This window comes from Trichechus manatus, unplaced genomic scaffold, assembly GCF_000243295.1.
Source record: "Trichechus manatus latirostris isolate Lorelei unplaced genomic scaffold, TriManLat1.0 scaffold00126, whole genome shotgun sequence".
NCBI lineage: Eukaryota > Metazoa > Chordata > Mammalia > Sirenia > Trichechidae > Trichechus > Trichechus manatus.
The window spans coordinates 5616108-5634379 of NW_004444062.1; the positions used below are offsets into that span (position 1 = coordinate 5616108).

At 36.7% G+C, this 18272-nt stretch overlaps 1 protein-coding gene across 4 annotated transcripts in view; it reads right to left on the minus strand.

Moving 5' to 3' along the window:
* Nucleotides 1–4562: 4562 nt before the first annotated feature.
* Nucleotides 4563–18272, minus strand: part of KLHL5 (kelch like family member 5) — an 82997-nt gene continuing 69287 nt past the window's right edge. For all 4 annotated transcript variants that reach the window (XM_023738946.1, XM_004384671.3, XM_023738945.1 and 1 more), the window contains 3 exons: nt 14087–14299; nt 9972–10143; nt 4563–5836 (listed from right to left, as the gene is read on the minus strand). In XM_023738946.1, the coding sequence (XP_023594714.1) occupies nt 5780–5836; nt 9972–10143; nt 14087–14299 (442 nt within the window). In that variant the 3' untranslated portion in view covers nt 4563–5779. The remainder of the gene's footprint in view (nt 5837–9971; nt 10144–14086; nt 14300–18272) is intronic.

Here is an 18272-nt window from a genome sequence, read left to right on the forward strand (position 1 = left end):
TATTCATGCAACTATATTAACCTTTCAAATACTTAGAAAATACATATAAAATAAGTAAACCTGATAAACAAGAGGACAGCATAGCTTAATGGTTAAGATCATGAACTACGGAGCTAGTCTGCCTACATTCAAATACCAGCTCTAGCAGCTATCTTGCAAGCATAAGGCATCAAGCATGGAAAGCCACTTGATAAGAAAGGCAGGTGGAAAGAGAGGAGACTGGGATATCGGTGCATTGTGGAGCCACTGAACCAGTCCTGGACTGCTGCCTCTTCGTATGTGAGAGTAAAGCTCAGGATGAGGTCAAGTCACTGAAGTCAGGTTTCTGTGCTGCCAAACTGAATCCTAACTGATACACACTTCCACACTCCCTTGAATTCTTTTTAAAGCTTTGGTTCACAGTATTATGGAGGCAAGGAAAAGAGAATTATCATGATTATAAGTGTTCCTATGGCATATAGGGAAAATGTTTAATTTTTTTCCACTATCAAAGCCTTGTATGTGTTAACTGAACCACAGCCTCTTTAAAGTACATTATGTTGTGTGTATAAAGAGAGGAGCCTAGATAATATTGTTAAAAAGTTAGGAAAACATTTTAGGCTGATGTATAATATTTTTATCAACTCTACATTAACTATCATTAATTCCACTTAGAGTGATTCCCACAAAACACATACCCACATATGAGGCATCCCTTCAATCTAACATAATCTAACACACCTGCTCATCCATCATTACCTTAGTTTACCACCACTATCCTCCTCTATTTTTATTTATTGTTCTTTCTCTAATGCAAGCTAAAGGTGAGGTTGCCATGACTGTGGGTTTTGCTATTCTATAACCCTATTGGAGGGGCAGTGTGACAAAGTGGTTAAAAGCACAGGCTCTGGAACCAAACTTCTGGGTCCTAATCTAGATACTGCCACTAACTGGCTATAGTTAACTTCTTTGAGCTTCAGTTTCCTCATTTATAAAATGGAGATGGTGATGATGATGATCACCTACTCCCTAGGGTAGTTATGAGGATTAAATGAGTAAATAAAGTACTTAAAAATGTCTGGCTCACAGAAAGCTGTTTAATTATCAGTTATTATTGTTGGAGTCACAAAACAATATTGATTGCTATCTGGGTATTAGCATCAAGACTGGTCCTTAAGCCATCCTTATTTTCCCGTTGGGTAATTATTTTCCTCTTGGCTAATGGGGTGCGATAGAGAAGCAAAGCCGAGGAAGCTTGGAAACCATATTTAGTGCCCTGGGCCTTTGCCTAGGCTAAAGTTGGTTCCGTTTGGCCACATTTCTTTGTGGATAATAAATATATTTAATTGAGGTATTTTAAAATAGTTTTATCTTATTGAATGAATATTACTTGTGTTGAATAGGAAACTTAGACAACTTACTTTGATTTTAAGGTTTTTCTTATTCATGAAACCAAATATTAACCATAAAAAGCCTAACCCAAACTGCAAAACCCTGCCAGAAACTCCTCTACAGCAAGTAAATTTATCTTATCCTGCTAGAAAAGGATAGTTGTCAAACTGTTACCTCCTCATTTAAATCTCAAAAAGTCTCATGGCTGCAGGTGGGTACCAAAACCAAAAAACTTGTTGCGTCAAGTCGATTCCAACTCATAGCGACCCTATAGGACTGAGTAGAACTACCCCATACGGTTTCCAAGGAGCGCCTCGTGGATTTGGTTAGCAGCCATAGCACTTAACCACTACACTATCAGGGTTTCTGCAGGTGGGTTGAGGGCCAAATTATTTGTGCCAGAAGTAACCTGTATCAGTTGATCTCAGTAAAGGGGGAAGGCAGGGCTCATTCAGTCATGTTAAGATTAGCCAGTGTTTGATCTTCTGTGTTTCTCCTTCCTCTACTCTTTATAAGCCTCATTATACCTAGCTTCTTCACGCCATTTGCTTTTTCTGGAATGGAAATGGTCTCCCTATATGCATATGCATGTGGGGCCTAGTGGTGCAGTGGTTAATCATTCAGCTACTCACCAAAAGGCTGGCAGTTCTAATCTGCCAGTCACTCCTTGGAAACCCTATAGGGCACAGTTCTACTCTGTCCTGTAAGGTTGCTATGAGTTGGAATTGATTCGACGGCCAACAGGTTTGGTTTTTTGGTATATGCATATACAATAACTTCTCAGAATAAATCTTATGTTGAAATTCCAGTGAGTTTTGATTATAACACTTGTATAATAGGATTGTGGTTTAAAAGTAGCTAATGTAGGTTGGACAACCAAATGATAACTCAATGGTTATTCAATTATGGCTGTACATAATGCATACTCAAGGTATTAAAGTTATGACTATGCTATGTTTAAAAACTTGTCAGATTGTTTGATATGTATTTTTTATGAATAAATTCTACTCAGAAAAGGTGTACTGTCACTTTTTGAGATAGTGAAAATATTCTTCTTGAAATTAGGAAGTAGAAGTAGCATAATTAAGAAAATAGTTTTCTTTAAAGTTACACATCTTTAGAAATCTATAATACATGATAAAGAGAACAATTCAAATGAGACATAGATTGAGTAAATTTTGTGGAAGAGGCCCTTGCTTAGTGGTAACTGGAGAGACAGGGTCGTTCAAAGAAGCTGTCGTTCAAAGAGCTGTCTCTGTGGAAGTAGCAGGAATAGCTTCAGAGAAAGAAAATGCTGGGTAATAAGTCTGGCAAGACCTGACCTACTTATCTCTGATTCTGTATTAGAAACTCAGCAGCAAAGCTGCAGAGGACTGGGGAGTGTAGTAATCCATCTGAGAATTCCTTTATTCCAGAAACTTTCTGATCAGTAAGGCATTGAGCAAAACAGTAGGGAGACTAAAATCTCACACAATAATAGATCCTAAAACAAAGGAAGGGAAAGAATGTCAGTTCCTTAAGGGCACAGGCAGAGGTGTATTTTTCCATCTTCTGCAGCACTTAGCATTTTATCTATTGCCATGTCTTCACTAATTATTTGTTGAATATAAATATGAAATAGACTTGCTCTTTGAGGTAAATCACCTAGAGGCACTGGAGTGTGGGTTTACAGTATCACAGATTCTGAATCACAGAACAAAAAGAATCCATAAGGTTTCCTTGTTCACATATTTGAGGGGGGTGAGGGAAGGGCAGGGGTGGAAAGCAGTATGAGCATGGAAGTTGAAAAGCCAGAGTATGTTCAGGAAGTGAGGAGCGGCCCAGGCTGACTGCAGCAAAGGTGCGGGAAATTATCCAATAAGCAAGGTAAGCACGGGATTACTTGTGCTTACTTACTAATCTATAGTGAACAATTTCACCACATCAATATTCTTAATTTTTCCTTTTATTAAAATAAACAGTTCCTCACATAATGAAGCCTCTCTCCTTTCTTGCCTAGAGACAGGAATGACAGAGTGTGGATTGAGTCAGACTGACTGTTTTAATCTCAGCTCTGCCACTTACTTGATGTATAATCTTGGGGTTAACTTCTCTCTGTCCCAGTATCCTCATCTATAAAAAGAGGAATAATAACGGATAATACCTCACTTATTCTGAGGGTTAAGTGCAGTAACACATGCAAAAATACTTGGTTTCTAGTTCATAATAAGCACTGAATAATTACTATCAAATATTATTTTTTATAAAATAAAAGAGCATCTAAACATCTCAATGGACGGGCTAATAGTAAAAGTCAAGACAGCAATGTTCGATGGTGGATGCAAGGAAGAGCTGTATTTTTCTCCAGAGTTATAAAACCTCTGACTAAAGGAAGAGTGAATGTCTTGGCTAATGCCCTGTCACTAGAAAAGAAAAGGGTCTCTTTACTAGTATCCGAGAGAGCAGGCCCTACTGCCTACAAAACTGCATTAGAGAGGCCCTCTATCAGGGTAGAAAATAAAGGGGCTGTTCCTCTGATGAATCCTCTCAAGGAAAGGATCTCAGAGAGGAGAATCAGTTCCTTTACTTTAACATGCGTTCTGGCCTCCCTGTGGCCAAGAGAACAAGAGAGGAAGTGATGAGTGTTTATAGGGATGGTTGCAACAGAAGTACTTCCATTCAAACAGCAGGTCTAAGCCTCCACAAGCAGATGATATACTGACACATTTGAGCTCTTGAGATTTTTGTTTCTTATACCTTTGTCTCTTCTTCTCTCCCTTCCACCTAAACACATATATATGCTCCACAGCTGATCCCTCCTAGCCGGGAAAACAGGAAACGAATATAAAATAATTCACTTATTTAATGTATTTATATATTTTAAATATAAGGATGTAAGGATATATTTATATCCTTAGATATATTAAGTATTAATATATTTAATAATATAATAAATGTATGAAATATTAATATATTAATCACTAACACCATTATTTTCTTAGTGGCCACAAAAGTGGAATGAATACAGGCTTTTTTGGGGACTAGAAGTATTTGGTTTCTCGGGTTCCAAAGTAGAAACATTTCATGAGTATTCAAAATCAGTTAATTAAAAAAAAAAAAAAAAATTTGTTTTAATTTTTAAAGAAAGCAACTAAAATAAGGGCTATCCTGATATAAAACAGAAAAACCACACTAACCACAACACTGTTATTTTAAAAGATGAGAATTTAGTTTATACACATTTTATGTTACGATATAAGTTAATGACTTATATGATGCAGGTTTATCACAAAATGTTACTGCCCAGTGCATTTTGCAAACAATAAATAATTCACTGAGAGTATTAACATTCACATATGTAATTAGAGTTTACAAATGTACAAAACTTGGGGTAACAAACCCTTTAAACTTATTTTTCAAACATTCAATAAGCCCATTCCCGCAAAACTGTTTGATTACAAACAAACACAATGGGTTACTATATGACAAAACATAAGAAGCAAGGGAGGGGAGGCAAATACAGACTTGAGAACGTAAGAATATATAAGCAATTGTGTCAATATCAAAACATAAAATCAAAATAAATTTTTATAAAGGAAAACAAATCCTCAGAATTAAATACTAGTTAGGTGAAAGAACATTTATAAGGTATATAACATTTATTTTCTCTACATAAATTTGCATATCTTAAATTTAATGCAAAATACCATGTTTCAATTTAAGAATATCATAATATGTAGTTCTTGGTAAGTCTAAATGTAATGGAATGAATATTTAAATAGTTTCCAAAGATTGTATCAAGTTTTTATTTGGTCATTATTCTTTTCACTCTTTAATGCTTTTCTTTACTTATTGCACTAAGCCAATTTTAAAAGTAAAAACTACAACTAGAGTACTATAATGCAGCTGTTTCTGAAAATACTACACAGTATATAGTCTTTAGTATATCATTAAAATAGTGGTTGTGGGTAAATAAACAAGGAAACAAACAAACAAAAATTACTGCAACTCACGTATGATAAAAAAGTTATGAAGCAGAACTTTAGAAGTTCTATCTGGTTGTGTTTTCACTTTAATAAAAGAAATTTGGATAATGAGAATAAAATGTGCTTGACTATGAATAAATGAAATTCCCAGTTAACACTGGGTTACATTTTAGAGCAGTGCACTTGTCCTCATATTTTGTATCAGGAACATATGTTCACAATCCACCAGCTGTAGTTTTGATTTACTTAGAAAATGAAAGTATTTAATCCTGGCTGTTTACACCTTCCTCCCTTGTTTTAACATCTTCACTTTGAGATCAGGCACTTTGTGCCCAGGAACGCAGCACTGCAAATTTAGTAGAAATGTATCCACTGACAGCAGGACAACTGAATCAGATTCAAAAAGGAGGAGGATATCTTCATTTAGGAAACAAAGCACTAAATTATAATTTTACAGTCACAACACAAGCCCCAGCTCTTCCTAGGCACAGCGGAGCAACCTGAAACAAAGAGAGACAGATGTTGGATTTGTAGGTAAAAAAATGTCGATCATACCACACCAGCTGGTGAAATCCTGAAATGGTTCTGTACTTGCTGACAGAGAGTTGCTGCCCCGGACCCACTGCACCAGCCCCAGTGGTCTGGTTCCTCCTTCACTTACAGGATAAATTATGAAACTATAAACTATAAAAACTATAAGATAGGTTTTAAAGGACTACTTTGAGCAAATTAAGAATCTCTGCATTCGACCTAAGAGAATTTAAATGTTAGCACTGGGTGGAGGGTGACAAACGCAAAGTACTAAGAAAGTCTGCTTTGTACTTACCTACGTGGTGGTATGTAATAAAGTGTTTTTGTCAAATACATGACACCAAAATAACTTCCTAATAACTTCCAAAATAACCTCCTAATCAGTATGACCCCTCAGACAATGAGTAGATTTTTAGAACAGATCTAGACTTCAACTGTAAGAGAATTCTCAGTTGTTCACTCGAGTCAGTTGTTTTGATCACTGTTGTATCTTCTTGAACAACCAATCAATTTTAAAACCATATCTATTTATAGTATTCCAGGAGTAACCTCTAAATAATTTAAGTCAAAATGCCTATTTGCATTTAAGCAGCTTTTCTCAAAATACATAAGATACTAGGTCCCTAAGATTGTGAATACTTGAGGTTGTCATGACAACCAGCTAGAAAGTTTAGCTCAGAGAATTTATTAAATACAATGTCGTAGTCACCTCCTGGTTTAGGTCAAGGCTGGTAGTGTGTGGATGGTGGTTTAAGACTTTGTAATTAATCTCATTTTAGTCCCTGTGCAAATGTCCTCTTGTCCATTTGCCAAAACACTGATTGGAAAACGTTTACTTTTCAGATACTATGGTTATAAGTTCACATTTATCTGTATTGGTGGCATGAAAACACAAGAGCCATGTAGTCTAGATTTTTAATTTTGATAGAGTGATTCAGCATAAAATATTAATTATCTGTAACGTTGCCCACCATGTGTCTGTCTAGGATACTGATCTTAATGCGTTCCATTTCATGTTTGACGACTCCCCATTTTCCTAGATTCATACTTCGTACATTCCACGTTCCAATTATTAATGGATGTTTGCAGCTGTTTCTTATTTTGAGTCGTGCCACATCAGCAAATGAAGGTCCAGAAAGCTTGACTCTATCCATGTCATTAAGGTCGACTCTACTTTGAGGAGGCAACTGTTCCCCAGTCGTCTTTTGACTGCCTTCCAACCTGAGGGGCTCATCTTCAGGCACTGTATCAGGCAATGTTCTGCTGCTATTCATAAGGTTTTCACTGGTCAATTTTTTCAGAAGTAGACCAGCAGGTCCTTTTTCCTAGTTTGGAAACTCCACTGAAACCTGACCACCTGCTAGTATTTGAAATACCGGTGGCAGAGCTTCCAGCATCACAGCAACACGCAAGCCACCACAGTACAACAAACTGTTCAGCTCTTCTGTCTACTTTTAATGCTTCCTGCATCGTTCAATATTTTGCCCATAGAATCCTTCAAAATTACAACTCAAGGCTTGAATTTTTTCTTCAGTTCTTTCAGCTTGAGAAATGCTGAGCGTGTTCTTCCCTTTTGGTTTTCTATCCCCAGGTCTTTGCACATTTCATTAAAATATTTGCTCTGTCTTCTAAAGCTGCCCTTTGAAATCTTCTGTTTAGCTCTTTTACTTCATCATTTCTTCCATTATCTATAATAACAAGTCTCAAATACTGGCCAATAGATTTACTTATAACTGGCCTAAGGGCTTATGTCAAATGTATCTCAGAAAAAGATTCTTCTCTTTTTAGGCTCTGGGTTGCCATTCACAACTGCTTCTGACATAGTGGGAGGCTGATGGTAGGTAATCACATAATTTCTAATGAAATCTCTTAGCATTTATTCCAAAATGCTCTAATTCAAACTCTCAATCTTATCCCTTTTCCCTCTACCAACTGATCTCACTTATTTAAGAAACAAATCAAGGTCACACAGTTTAAGTCCCTTTTTCTACCCTTCTCTTCGCTTACAAACTCCCTGTACCTGTCTCCACACCCCCTCTCATCTTTTCCTCCAGACTAAGGATGATAAAATCTTTCCTCCAGACTAAGGATGACCAGTCTTTGTTCTCATTTCTGTTTCCTGCCCTTGTCCCAGGAAGGTGTCTTTCAGTTTTCCTTTCTCAGCAAAACTGGAATCTCTCCCTACCCTCTTGTCATTCCTACTGTTTAAAAAAAAAAAAAAAAAATCCTTTGCTCAAACGCTAACTCCACCATTTATCTGCTAAGTGACCTCCAGCCAGTTATTTACCTGTATCTCAGATTCCTTATCCTGTATAGTGGGAAAATAATAGTACTTACTTAATAGGGCTGTTGGGAGGATACTTGACGCCAACGGGTTAATGTAAAATGCTTAGAACACAGCTTGTTACATAACGTGTTCAATAAATGTTAACTTTCGATCATCATCTTAAAATTGTATGCCCCTGTAGTTCCTACCCTTTGTTTTATTCTTCCCTTTACTTTTTAAACTCTGTGCAGTGGCTTCTGCTTCTGTCATATTCTCAGAAGTCCCTACAAGTTCATGAATGACTAAGCATCTTCATTCTTCCTTATATGGCTGAAACCTCCTCTCCTCCATTTAAATGCTCTATCTATTCTCTTATATTATAAGGAGCTCTCTGATCACGCCTTTGCTGTTTTCTTCAGAAGCTGCACCTTCTAATAGACCAGTTAGTGTAAGCACATAAATAAAGCATTGACAGGACTTGGTAGTATCTCTTGCATTCATCCTTTCCTTCCTTCCCCTACTATTTTAAGTATGTAACACCTCAAGCCTCAACTGAAGCAATCTTCTAAATGCTTTCCTTTTCTCCAGGATTCACCACTGCCTGCCCCTACCCCAATTTACTCTTTTCTCAACTGCTGCCTAGCTGAACTTTCTATTATCCATCCTTCTCTTGGTTTAAAATCTCTGCTGGCTTCTCATTACCACTCTTAAGCTTGGCCTTCACAGACCTCCATCCTCACTCCAAACCCCCGGCTCCCCTAAGAACAGAAGAACTTCTACTCTTTTCAAGCATGAATCCTTATAACCAGTCATAGTTACTAAATACATCTTGCGTATCTCCCCTTCAGTGACATTTATTTAAGTTCCCTCACAAAATTCCCCCCTTTTACCACATATTTGAATTGGATTAATTCATTAAATCCCACTCTTTTCCACTGAAGTCCTCCCAACAACCAACTTCTTTTTTCTCTTTGACTTTCTTCTCCACTCACTGCTTATGCCATTGGACACTTAATACCAACCACCTATATTGTGGATTCACCCCTTGCACATGTAGATCTTACCTATGTAAGTAGAAGTTAAGTTCTATTACAGCAGGGATTCTTGTAAGTTGTGTTTTCTTGACAATACTTAGTATTGCTCCTTGTATGTAGGAGAACCTTGGCTCGCTTAAACATTTATTGACTGCCTTTTATCTACTAGATTCTGAATTGGGTGTTATAGGCACAAAATTATTGATTCTGTTCTTGGTGATGATGGAAGCCAAGATCTCAAAACATCATTCTTAGAAGTGCTAGACCCTCTGAGAAATAGAATAAGTTAGAATTATTTTTGCTAATAAGCTTGCCAGGTCAAGTTTTTTACTTGTTAATATAATTTACGATTGCCATCTTTATTAGGTTATGACCAGAAATTTGACCTGGCTCCCAAATAGCAGTAGCTTGAGTATTTAAAAGTTATGGCTTATGTATGGGGAAGTGGCTCCAAATTTTCTGACTACTATGCTTGTTTCCTCTTTTCTACAATCTCTCCTTCCTTTATTATAGTCCTCTTGTGGTCCTATAAACTCTATCAATGCTAGAATATCTCATCAATTCCCAGCAAGCAAATGGTGGTAGATCAACTAATAATGTCTCTGAGTATTAACTTATACTTCAAAGGTGATCTTAGATTTTAATTATGTTATAAATTGTGAAATTCCCTCGTTTCTTCATATTTAATCAAGAGATCACGTTCTCATGTTTATATTTCCATCTGAGACAAAATCGAATCTGTTTTACCAAAATAATTGTTTAAGCAAAAACTGCGTGTCAAAATGAAAAGTGAAAATTCCATACCTGGGTCCACTCATTTGTCTGAGGATCATAAGCCTCCACTGTATTCAGATATGTCTGTCCATCATACCCTCCGACAGCATATAGTTTATCACCAAGTAAACAGACCCCCACTGCATCTCTGCTGATGCTCATAGATGCCACAGCAGTCCACATATCTGTTTTGGGATCATATCTGAAAGAAAATTTTAGAGATCGAGCTGGCATTGTTCTCAAAGTACTTTATGTAAAAATAATTTTATTCTTCAAGTCCATCTTCTGTTTTATTATCTACTAGATAAGAGTATATATGAACATATTTTAGAGAAAAATATCAATATTTTCCAGAAAACTTTTAACTTACACTATTATAGATTCATTTAGCAGATGCGCAGCACTTAAACTATTTAAAGGAGCTCCTGTAAATACGGAAAACTACTTTAAGGCTTTAGACCATGTTATGGATAGAATCGTGTCCTCCCAAAAGATATGTTGAAGTCCTAACCCTGTACCAGTGAATATGACCTTGTTTGGGGAAATAGTGTTTTTCTTTGCAGATGTTATCTGTTAACGAAGTCATACTGAAGTAGGGTGGGTCCTAAGCCTCATCCCTTTTGAGTGGTGTCTTATAAAAGGACAGACATGGAAACAGTTATACACACAGTGGGGAGAAAGCACATGAAGATCTGTCTACAAGCAAAGGAACGTCAAGGATAGCCAGCAGCTCCAGAAACCAGGAGACAGGCATAGAACAGTTCCTCTCTCAAATCCCTGAGAAAGAATCAACATGGCTGAGGCCCTGATTCGGACTTCTGGCTTTCAAAACTGTGAAAAAAAATATTTGTGTTCTTTAAAGCCATCTATTTGTGGTATTTGTGGTATTTTGTTAGGGCAGCTCTAGGAAACTAAGACAGAATGCCTACTTAAAATCTGAAGAAATCAAAACATGAAACTCTATGTATGATAACATACAGCCTGACTCACTGTAGCATCCCATCTCTGGACCTTCTGGTTCCTTTCATGAGGTATGGAAATTAGAACTGCCTGAAGTTGTCTATCCGGGAACAGATGCTAAGATGATCTACATTGCTTCTAATACCTCTTGTATCAATGAACAACTTTTCATTTGATGCAGTACTAGAGTGAGCCTGTAATTTATAATATATAACAAGCAGAGTCTGAATTATTTTCTCCCCAGTAGAGGTGAAGTGCTGGTGTAACTTTCCTGCTTTCTCAAAAAAACAACAACCAAGTTTGCTTATTATTTCACATAAAGAGCTCACAGTCATCAGCAAAGCTTGATTTCACTATTCATCCTTCTTCTAGTCACTTATAATTTATAAACTGTCACAAAAGCCTGATCATGTCAACACACACACACTCACTCACTCACTAACTTCCCGCTGCTCTTTGAAATCCAAAATCCTTAATAAAGCCTCAAGAACCTACTTGATCTGCTTTCACCCCCACCCTACCCTGCCTCTTCCCTGCCACTCTCCCCCATCCTGTTTGTTCTCTAGCCACAGCGGCCTCCTTCTTTCAGCTTCCTGAAAGAACCATATCCCTTTCTGCTTCAGAGCCTTTATACAGGCTATGCTTTTTCTCAGAAATGTTCTTTGTTTGCCAACTTCTACTTATCTTTCAAGTTTTACTTTTAAATGCCACCTCCTTCAGGAAGCACTCCTTGAGCCCCCAGGGCTCTCAAAATAGTCTATTTTTCTCCTTCATGCCACTTACTAGAATTATATATTAATTTTTTGTCTCTACGGATAAGATTATAATCTTCATAAGAACAGGGACAGCGTCTTTCCTGCTCCTCACATATTCCAGCGGCTGGCACTTAATATATATATAAAAGAAATACCTGTTGAAAAAATGATGGTCTCAACACAATTCTGGGGCATCTGAACCGTTTGTATGTAATAATACTCTTTATTAATACTAGTAATTAAAGGAAAAAAATTAAACTTTTATCCTGTATGTTAGAATAACTGTATGTTGAATGCTATATGTTAGAATAGTAAACTGTATGTTAGAATACAAAGACCGCAAGTTGACAGGGAAATCAAAAACCAAACCAAACCCATTGCTATCGAGTTGATTCTGACTCTTAGCAACCCTACAGGACAGAGTAGAACCGCCCCATAGCATTTCCAAGGGGCATCTGGTGGATTCAAACTGCTGACCTTTCGGTTAGCAGCTGAACCACTGTGCCACTAGGGCTGCTTGATAAGGAAAGCTCTACTTTGTAAAACAATTCATGGTAGTGAATGTAGAAAGAATGATAGAATTAGAGAAACACAATTTTTCAAACCCTAATGAAATTATTGATCCAGGTAAGGATTATCAATTGGCAATAAAACGACTGGGTGAAATGAGTGACAGAGAATTAGATATTCATATAGTGCCAAAGTAACAACACACAGACTGCTTTCTACTTATAAAATGAAAACGTCAAAATCATGCATTTAAAGTTTTATACTGTCATCACCCCAAATCAGTGTTCAATCTTTGCATTGCTAAAGGTGGACAAACCAAATATTGTAACTTCTGATGTGAGGAACATGAAGTATACAATATCAACTGTAACATATGCTGGCCAAAAATTTAATTTTAACCCATCAAGCATTTAGATATAACTTCCAGTTTCACAGAAATACAGTGCCTAAACGAATGCTAATCATGACAAAGAAGGAACCAGACAAATGCAGGAACTAGGACATTTGGCAAGACAACTGGCCCAGTCTCCTGAACAGTCTATATGATAAAAAATGGTCTGAGTTAGATGAAAAGGCTGCTTTGAGGGACTGCCATGGATTGAACTGTGTCCTCCAAAAATATGTGTCAACTTGGTTAGGCCATGATTCCCAGTACTGTGTGGTTGTCCTCCATTTTGTGATTGTAATATTATGTTAAAGAGGATTAGGTTGGGATTGTAACGCCCTTACTAAGGTCACATCCCTGATCCAATGTAAAGGGCATTTCCTTGGAGTGTGGCCTACACCACCTTTTATCTTACAAGAGATAAAAGGAAAGGGAAGCAAGCAGAGAGTGGGAGCCTCATACCACCAAGAAAGAAGCAGCAGGAGCAGAGCGTGTCCTTTGGACTGGGGGTTCCTGGACGGAGAAGCTCCTAGTCCAGGGGGACTGATGAGAAGGACCTTTCTCCAGAGCCGACAGAAAGCGAAAGCCTTTCCCTGGAGCTGACGCCCTGGATTTGGACTTCTAGCCTACCAGACTGTGAGAAAATAAATTTCTCTTTGTTAAAGCCATCCACTTGTGGTATTTCTGTTATAGCAGCACTAGGTAACTAAAACAGGGACACAGCAATCACATGCAACATGTGGTCTGGATTAAATAGTGGTTTGAATAAATTAACTATAGAGGTCATCTGGAGTCAACTGGGGAAATCTGAATGTGTTCTATGCATTAGATGAGTTTTCCTTCTATTCCTGCAGTTGCTACATCTCTTTTTCCTATTTTGTATACTACATGTCTAAATGTTAACGTTTTCCATACCCGTCCTTTTTCTCTCTACTCACTCACTACACTGAGACTGGTATGTACTTATGACTCTTAAATGCACATCTTCAGCCCAAACCTTTGCTCTGAGTTCCAGACTCGTAGATCCAACTACCTAGCTGACATCTCCACTTAGATGTCTAGCAACTTATTTAAAAAGGTGCTGCTCTGTCAGAGTTCTCTTTTTTTTTTTCTTTTTTAAAATTTTTTTATTGTACTTCAGGTGAAGGTGGAGTTCTATTTCTTATTAAGGGGTACTATCATTTGCCTAGTTTCTTGAGCTTTAAGAACCTCTCCATCTCCATCACTTCTTATATCTAATTATCTACCAAGTTCTATTGATTCTACCTCCTAAATCCATTCAAATTATGCAATCAATTCTAAGGCAAGGTTTAATATGGTAAGAGAAGAATCTGAATAGGCTGTGGGGAGATAAGACTGAGAGATGCTTAGAGCAGACAACCCAATGTTTACAGAGCTCCTAGGGAACTGCCTTGCATGTAATTAATTCTTAATAAAGAGTTATTCATTTGTCTGAAAGTGTCACAGGCTTATGTTTGTTTGTTTGTTTTTTTTTTGGTTGTTGTTGTTCCAAGTTTTCCTTGACTGGAAATTACCTCTCCACACAGTCTGAGAGTCTGGAAGTTAAGTTAGATGCAGGAGCATCGTGTCCTCCAATGGCATAGAGCAAGCCATTCCACGTAGTTACTCCTACTCCACCTCTCCTTTTTGACATTTGTGCACAGAGTGTCCATTTATTGGTATGAGGATCAAAACATTCTACTGATTTGAGACAAGAACTTCCGTCACGACCACCAACTGCATAAAGTCTGTAAAAGGAACAAATGAAATGACAAGTAAGATACAGCATTTTTATTACGCTTAAGATAAAGAGGTTATACTTACTGTATTTCATCAAATCTAAGATGCCATCGATTATAAGACACTGTCAATTTATGTACCATTATGAAAGAAGATATGCTACCAATTAAATGACACGTGTATGTATCATGTATATATGCCTTGTTTTTCCAGGTGTCACAAGTTTTCTGCCTTTGAGAGGGTGCAGTCTTACCATTTTTCTATCACTCGTTTCAATGGAAAATATTTTAGCTTTCCTTCTCTGACAGGTCTCTGCCTTACATGGGATCTGGCTTTCACAAGTTTACATATATCTATATCTATATATCATGCCACATATCACTTTTGTATATACATTAAAAGGAAAACAAGCTGCATGTGAAGGCAATAACTATTTCAATTAGTGATGGCAATAACTAATTGCCATCTGTTTGATGGCAACTGTAAATCACCATTGATTTGTAAGATGCATCCCAATTTTAGAGATGTTAAAATATGTGTCTTACAATAGATAAAATATGATGTATAAATATACCATGACTTATTTTTTAAATATCTAAAATAGGATTTGGTTGTGAAGGAAAGAAACTAACCTCTGAGCACGTACTACAGGTTAGGCACTTTACATGTATTTTTTAATTTATTCATCACAACAATGCTATGAGAAACCAGTTGTATCCCTGTTTCACAGGTGAAGAAAATGGGGCTCAAGACATTAAAAGACTTGCACAAGGTCACCCAGTAAGAAGCAGAACCAGGACACGTAGTTATTTTAACGAGCAGTTGTAGTCAACAGTTATCTAGTATATATTTGTGATGGTGAAGTAGGGGACTAAAAGGATAGCTTGAATAATAGCATATAAATTAATATTTATTATATACAAGTAAAAAAACCAAACTCGTTGCCGTCGAGTCAATTCTGACTCATAGTGACCCTACCAAAAAGAGAACTGCCCCATAGGGTTTCCATGGAGCAGCTGGTGGATTTGAAGTGATCCTTAAATTACTAAAGAAAAGGATATTGTAAGTTATCTAAAATAAAGATGGTATGTTAACGACCTAAATTGGAGCTCTGGTGGCAAAGTGGCTAAACGCTCAGCTGCTAACCAAAAGATCAGCAGTTTGAACTCACCAGGCACTCCATGGGAGAAAGACGTGGCAGTCTGCTTCCATAAAGATTACTTCCTTCACCCTATGGGGCACTTCTACTGTGTCCTAGAAGGTCGCTATAAGTCGGAACTGACTCGATGGCAGTAAGTTCGTTTTTTTATTTGTATATAATAAATACTAATTTATATGTCACTGTTAATGGGTTTGCTTTGGTGGAATGATCTAAATGTTGCCTAGTAGATCAATTTTAATTCATCAATCAATATACTGCACTAATCAGAAATAGTCTTTTCCTTTAAACTTAAAATGTATGTAAAATATGTTATATATTTGAACACAATTTTTTTTTCTATTAAGCATAAAACCTTGTACTTAATATTTACTTGGGAAGCTCTTTATCAGTATTTTCTTGTTAGTATTTTTTTAAAAGTAAATTCAGTCCATTGCTTGTACAAAAGATCATACATTTTAAATTTATGAATGCCTTAGTTAATATTTAACTATTTTCTGATTTTCAAGAATATTTGAACAATACTAAATATCTACCCATTAAAACTCTAAATATTTACATATACTTTAAAGACAGATTTCATTGTTAATGCCACTCAAACTTGTTCTTAAATAGCAAGATGATCATATTTTAAACAGCAAGATATGACTGCAGCAATATCTTGCTCTAAACATAAACTATATTAATAGCACAGACATTGGAATTTATTATGCTGTAATACAATTATACACAAATTATGTATAGTAAAAATGCTGAGGATGGAATGGATAATGAGTGTAAGGGGAATGAAGAAAGAGGAGTGGGGACTGGAGAAGGTTTTCCATAGGTGATTTCTGAACAAGTTTCAAGGATGACTGAGTTTGTCAGGTAGGAAAGTGGGGGAAACAACATTTGAAGATAGATGGCATGAATATTAAAAGATACCAGACGTGTGAAACAAAATGTATTTTTCACAAATAGGTTAGTTTTGCTGGACTGTAATATGCTATAGGTAGAGGAGGGAAAAGAGTCTAGAGAGGTGGACAGAGGCAAGGTCATAAAAGAGGCTCAGATAAGCTGCTGAAAGTGTTAAGCAGGAAAGTCACATCGTCCTATTTGGAGAGAGCGGTCTCTCTAAAAAGGATAAAAAAGAGAGAATTAAGGTTAGAGGCAAGAATGTTTCAGGAGATAACCCTATAGACTGGGAAAGAGATGGCGCAGTGATGGTGGGAGTGGAAGATAGGATAGAACTGAAAGATATTTAGAAGTTAAAAATGGATATGCTTTGGGGATAAGATGTAGGAGGAGTTTATGATAAATCACAGATTTTTGAGAGAGCAGCAGAGTCCCATCAACTATAATAGAAATGTATGAGAAAGATTAAGTTTAGTTGTAGGGTATGTGAAGTTGAAGGAGTGTTATATTTGTTTCTAGTATGGGAGAAACTTGAATTCATAAGGTGAAGGGAAAAGAACTATGAAAAAGAAACAAGAAGAAAATATAAGAGGCAGAAGTAACATTGATAGGGCAAGCTACAAAGTTGGGGAAAACAGGTAAAAGAACAGAACTGGTCTTTGATGTGCCATCTCTTGACATGAGAGGAGGGGAATATGAGTGTGGAAATAGTTAACTTTATAAAGGATAATGGGGCTTAGAGGAAGGGAAATGTACATGACACTGAGTTTATCTGAGCCATGATTCATGATTTTTCTTTTTCCTGTAAGGAAGAGGCAAGATCCTCGACAGAAAGTAAGGAGGCAGAGAAGGATTAGAAGGTTTGAGGATAGTATCAAAATTTAAGAACAGCTCCTGAGGGTTTATGGGACAGACAGCAGACAGATTTGCAATTGTGGCTGTAGTATTTTTCTGGAAGGGCTCAGCCATTGGACATAGAATTCAGGGTTGCAAGTCTGCAGTTGAGTGGGATGGGGTTCTAAGTGAAAAGAAAATTAGGTTAGTAGGACAACAAGGTTAAAGAGTGGTGCAGAAGTTAAAAGCAGCAGCAGAAGTAATTCTAGGCTTTTAATACTACTGCTTTATGGTATTTCTAAAATGATATTCTTTACTTGATTTTATTCATTGCATAAAAACATTACAGCAACAAAAAACAAAAAAATTCACTTGAAATTCCACCTCTGAATAAATCAAGTGTCTTGGTATTCCACTGTAGCACTAACTTACATGAATATATATTTCCACAGTTATAATAAGTGTAGATATACTGTATTTTCAAAGCCAAATGTTTAAATATTTGTTAGAGATTCTTAGCTTATGATATAATTATTAGGCTATCAGAATTATATTCAATAAACTGTACTTTAAAAAAAAACAAAAAAATGTTGCCGTTGAGTGGATTCCAACTCATAGCGACCCTACAGGACAGAGCAGAACTGCCCCGTAGGGTTTCCAAGGAGCAGCTGGTGGATTCAAACTGCCGACCTTGTGGTTAGCAGCCAAGCTTTTAGCCACTGTGCCAGCAGGGCTCCAAATTGTACTTTAGGTAGGTTAAAGACTGAAATATTTCTCATTAGAAAGCAAGAAAAGATAAGAAAGTGAAGTATTTCTATACCAACAGGTCTAGGCTACCATAGGTCTAAAAGCATTAGAAAAGGCTGTAATTTTTTTATTTTATTTTATTGTATTTCAGGTGAAGGTTTACAGAACAAATAGTTTCTCATGGAACAGTAGTACACATATTGTTCTATGACATAGGTTAACAACCCCATGACATGCCAACCCTCTCCCTTTTCGACCTCTTTTTTTTTTTTTTTGGTGAAAATATACATAGCCAAAGATACACCATTTCAAAAATTTCTACATGCACAGTTCAGTGACATCGACTA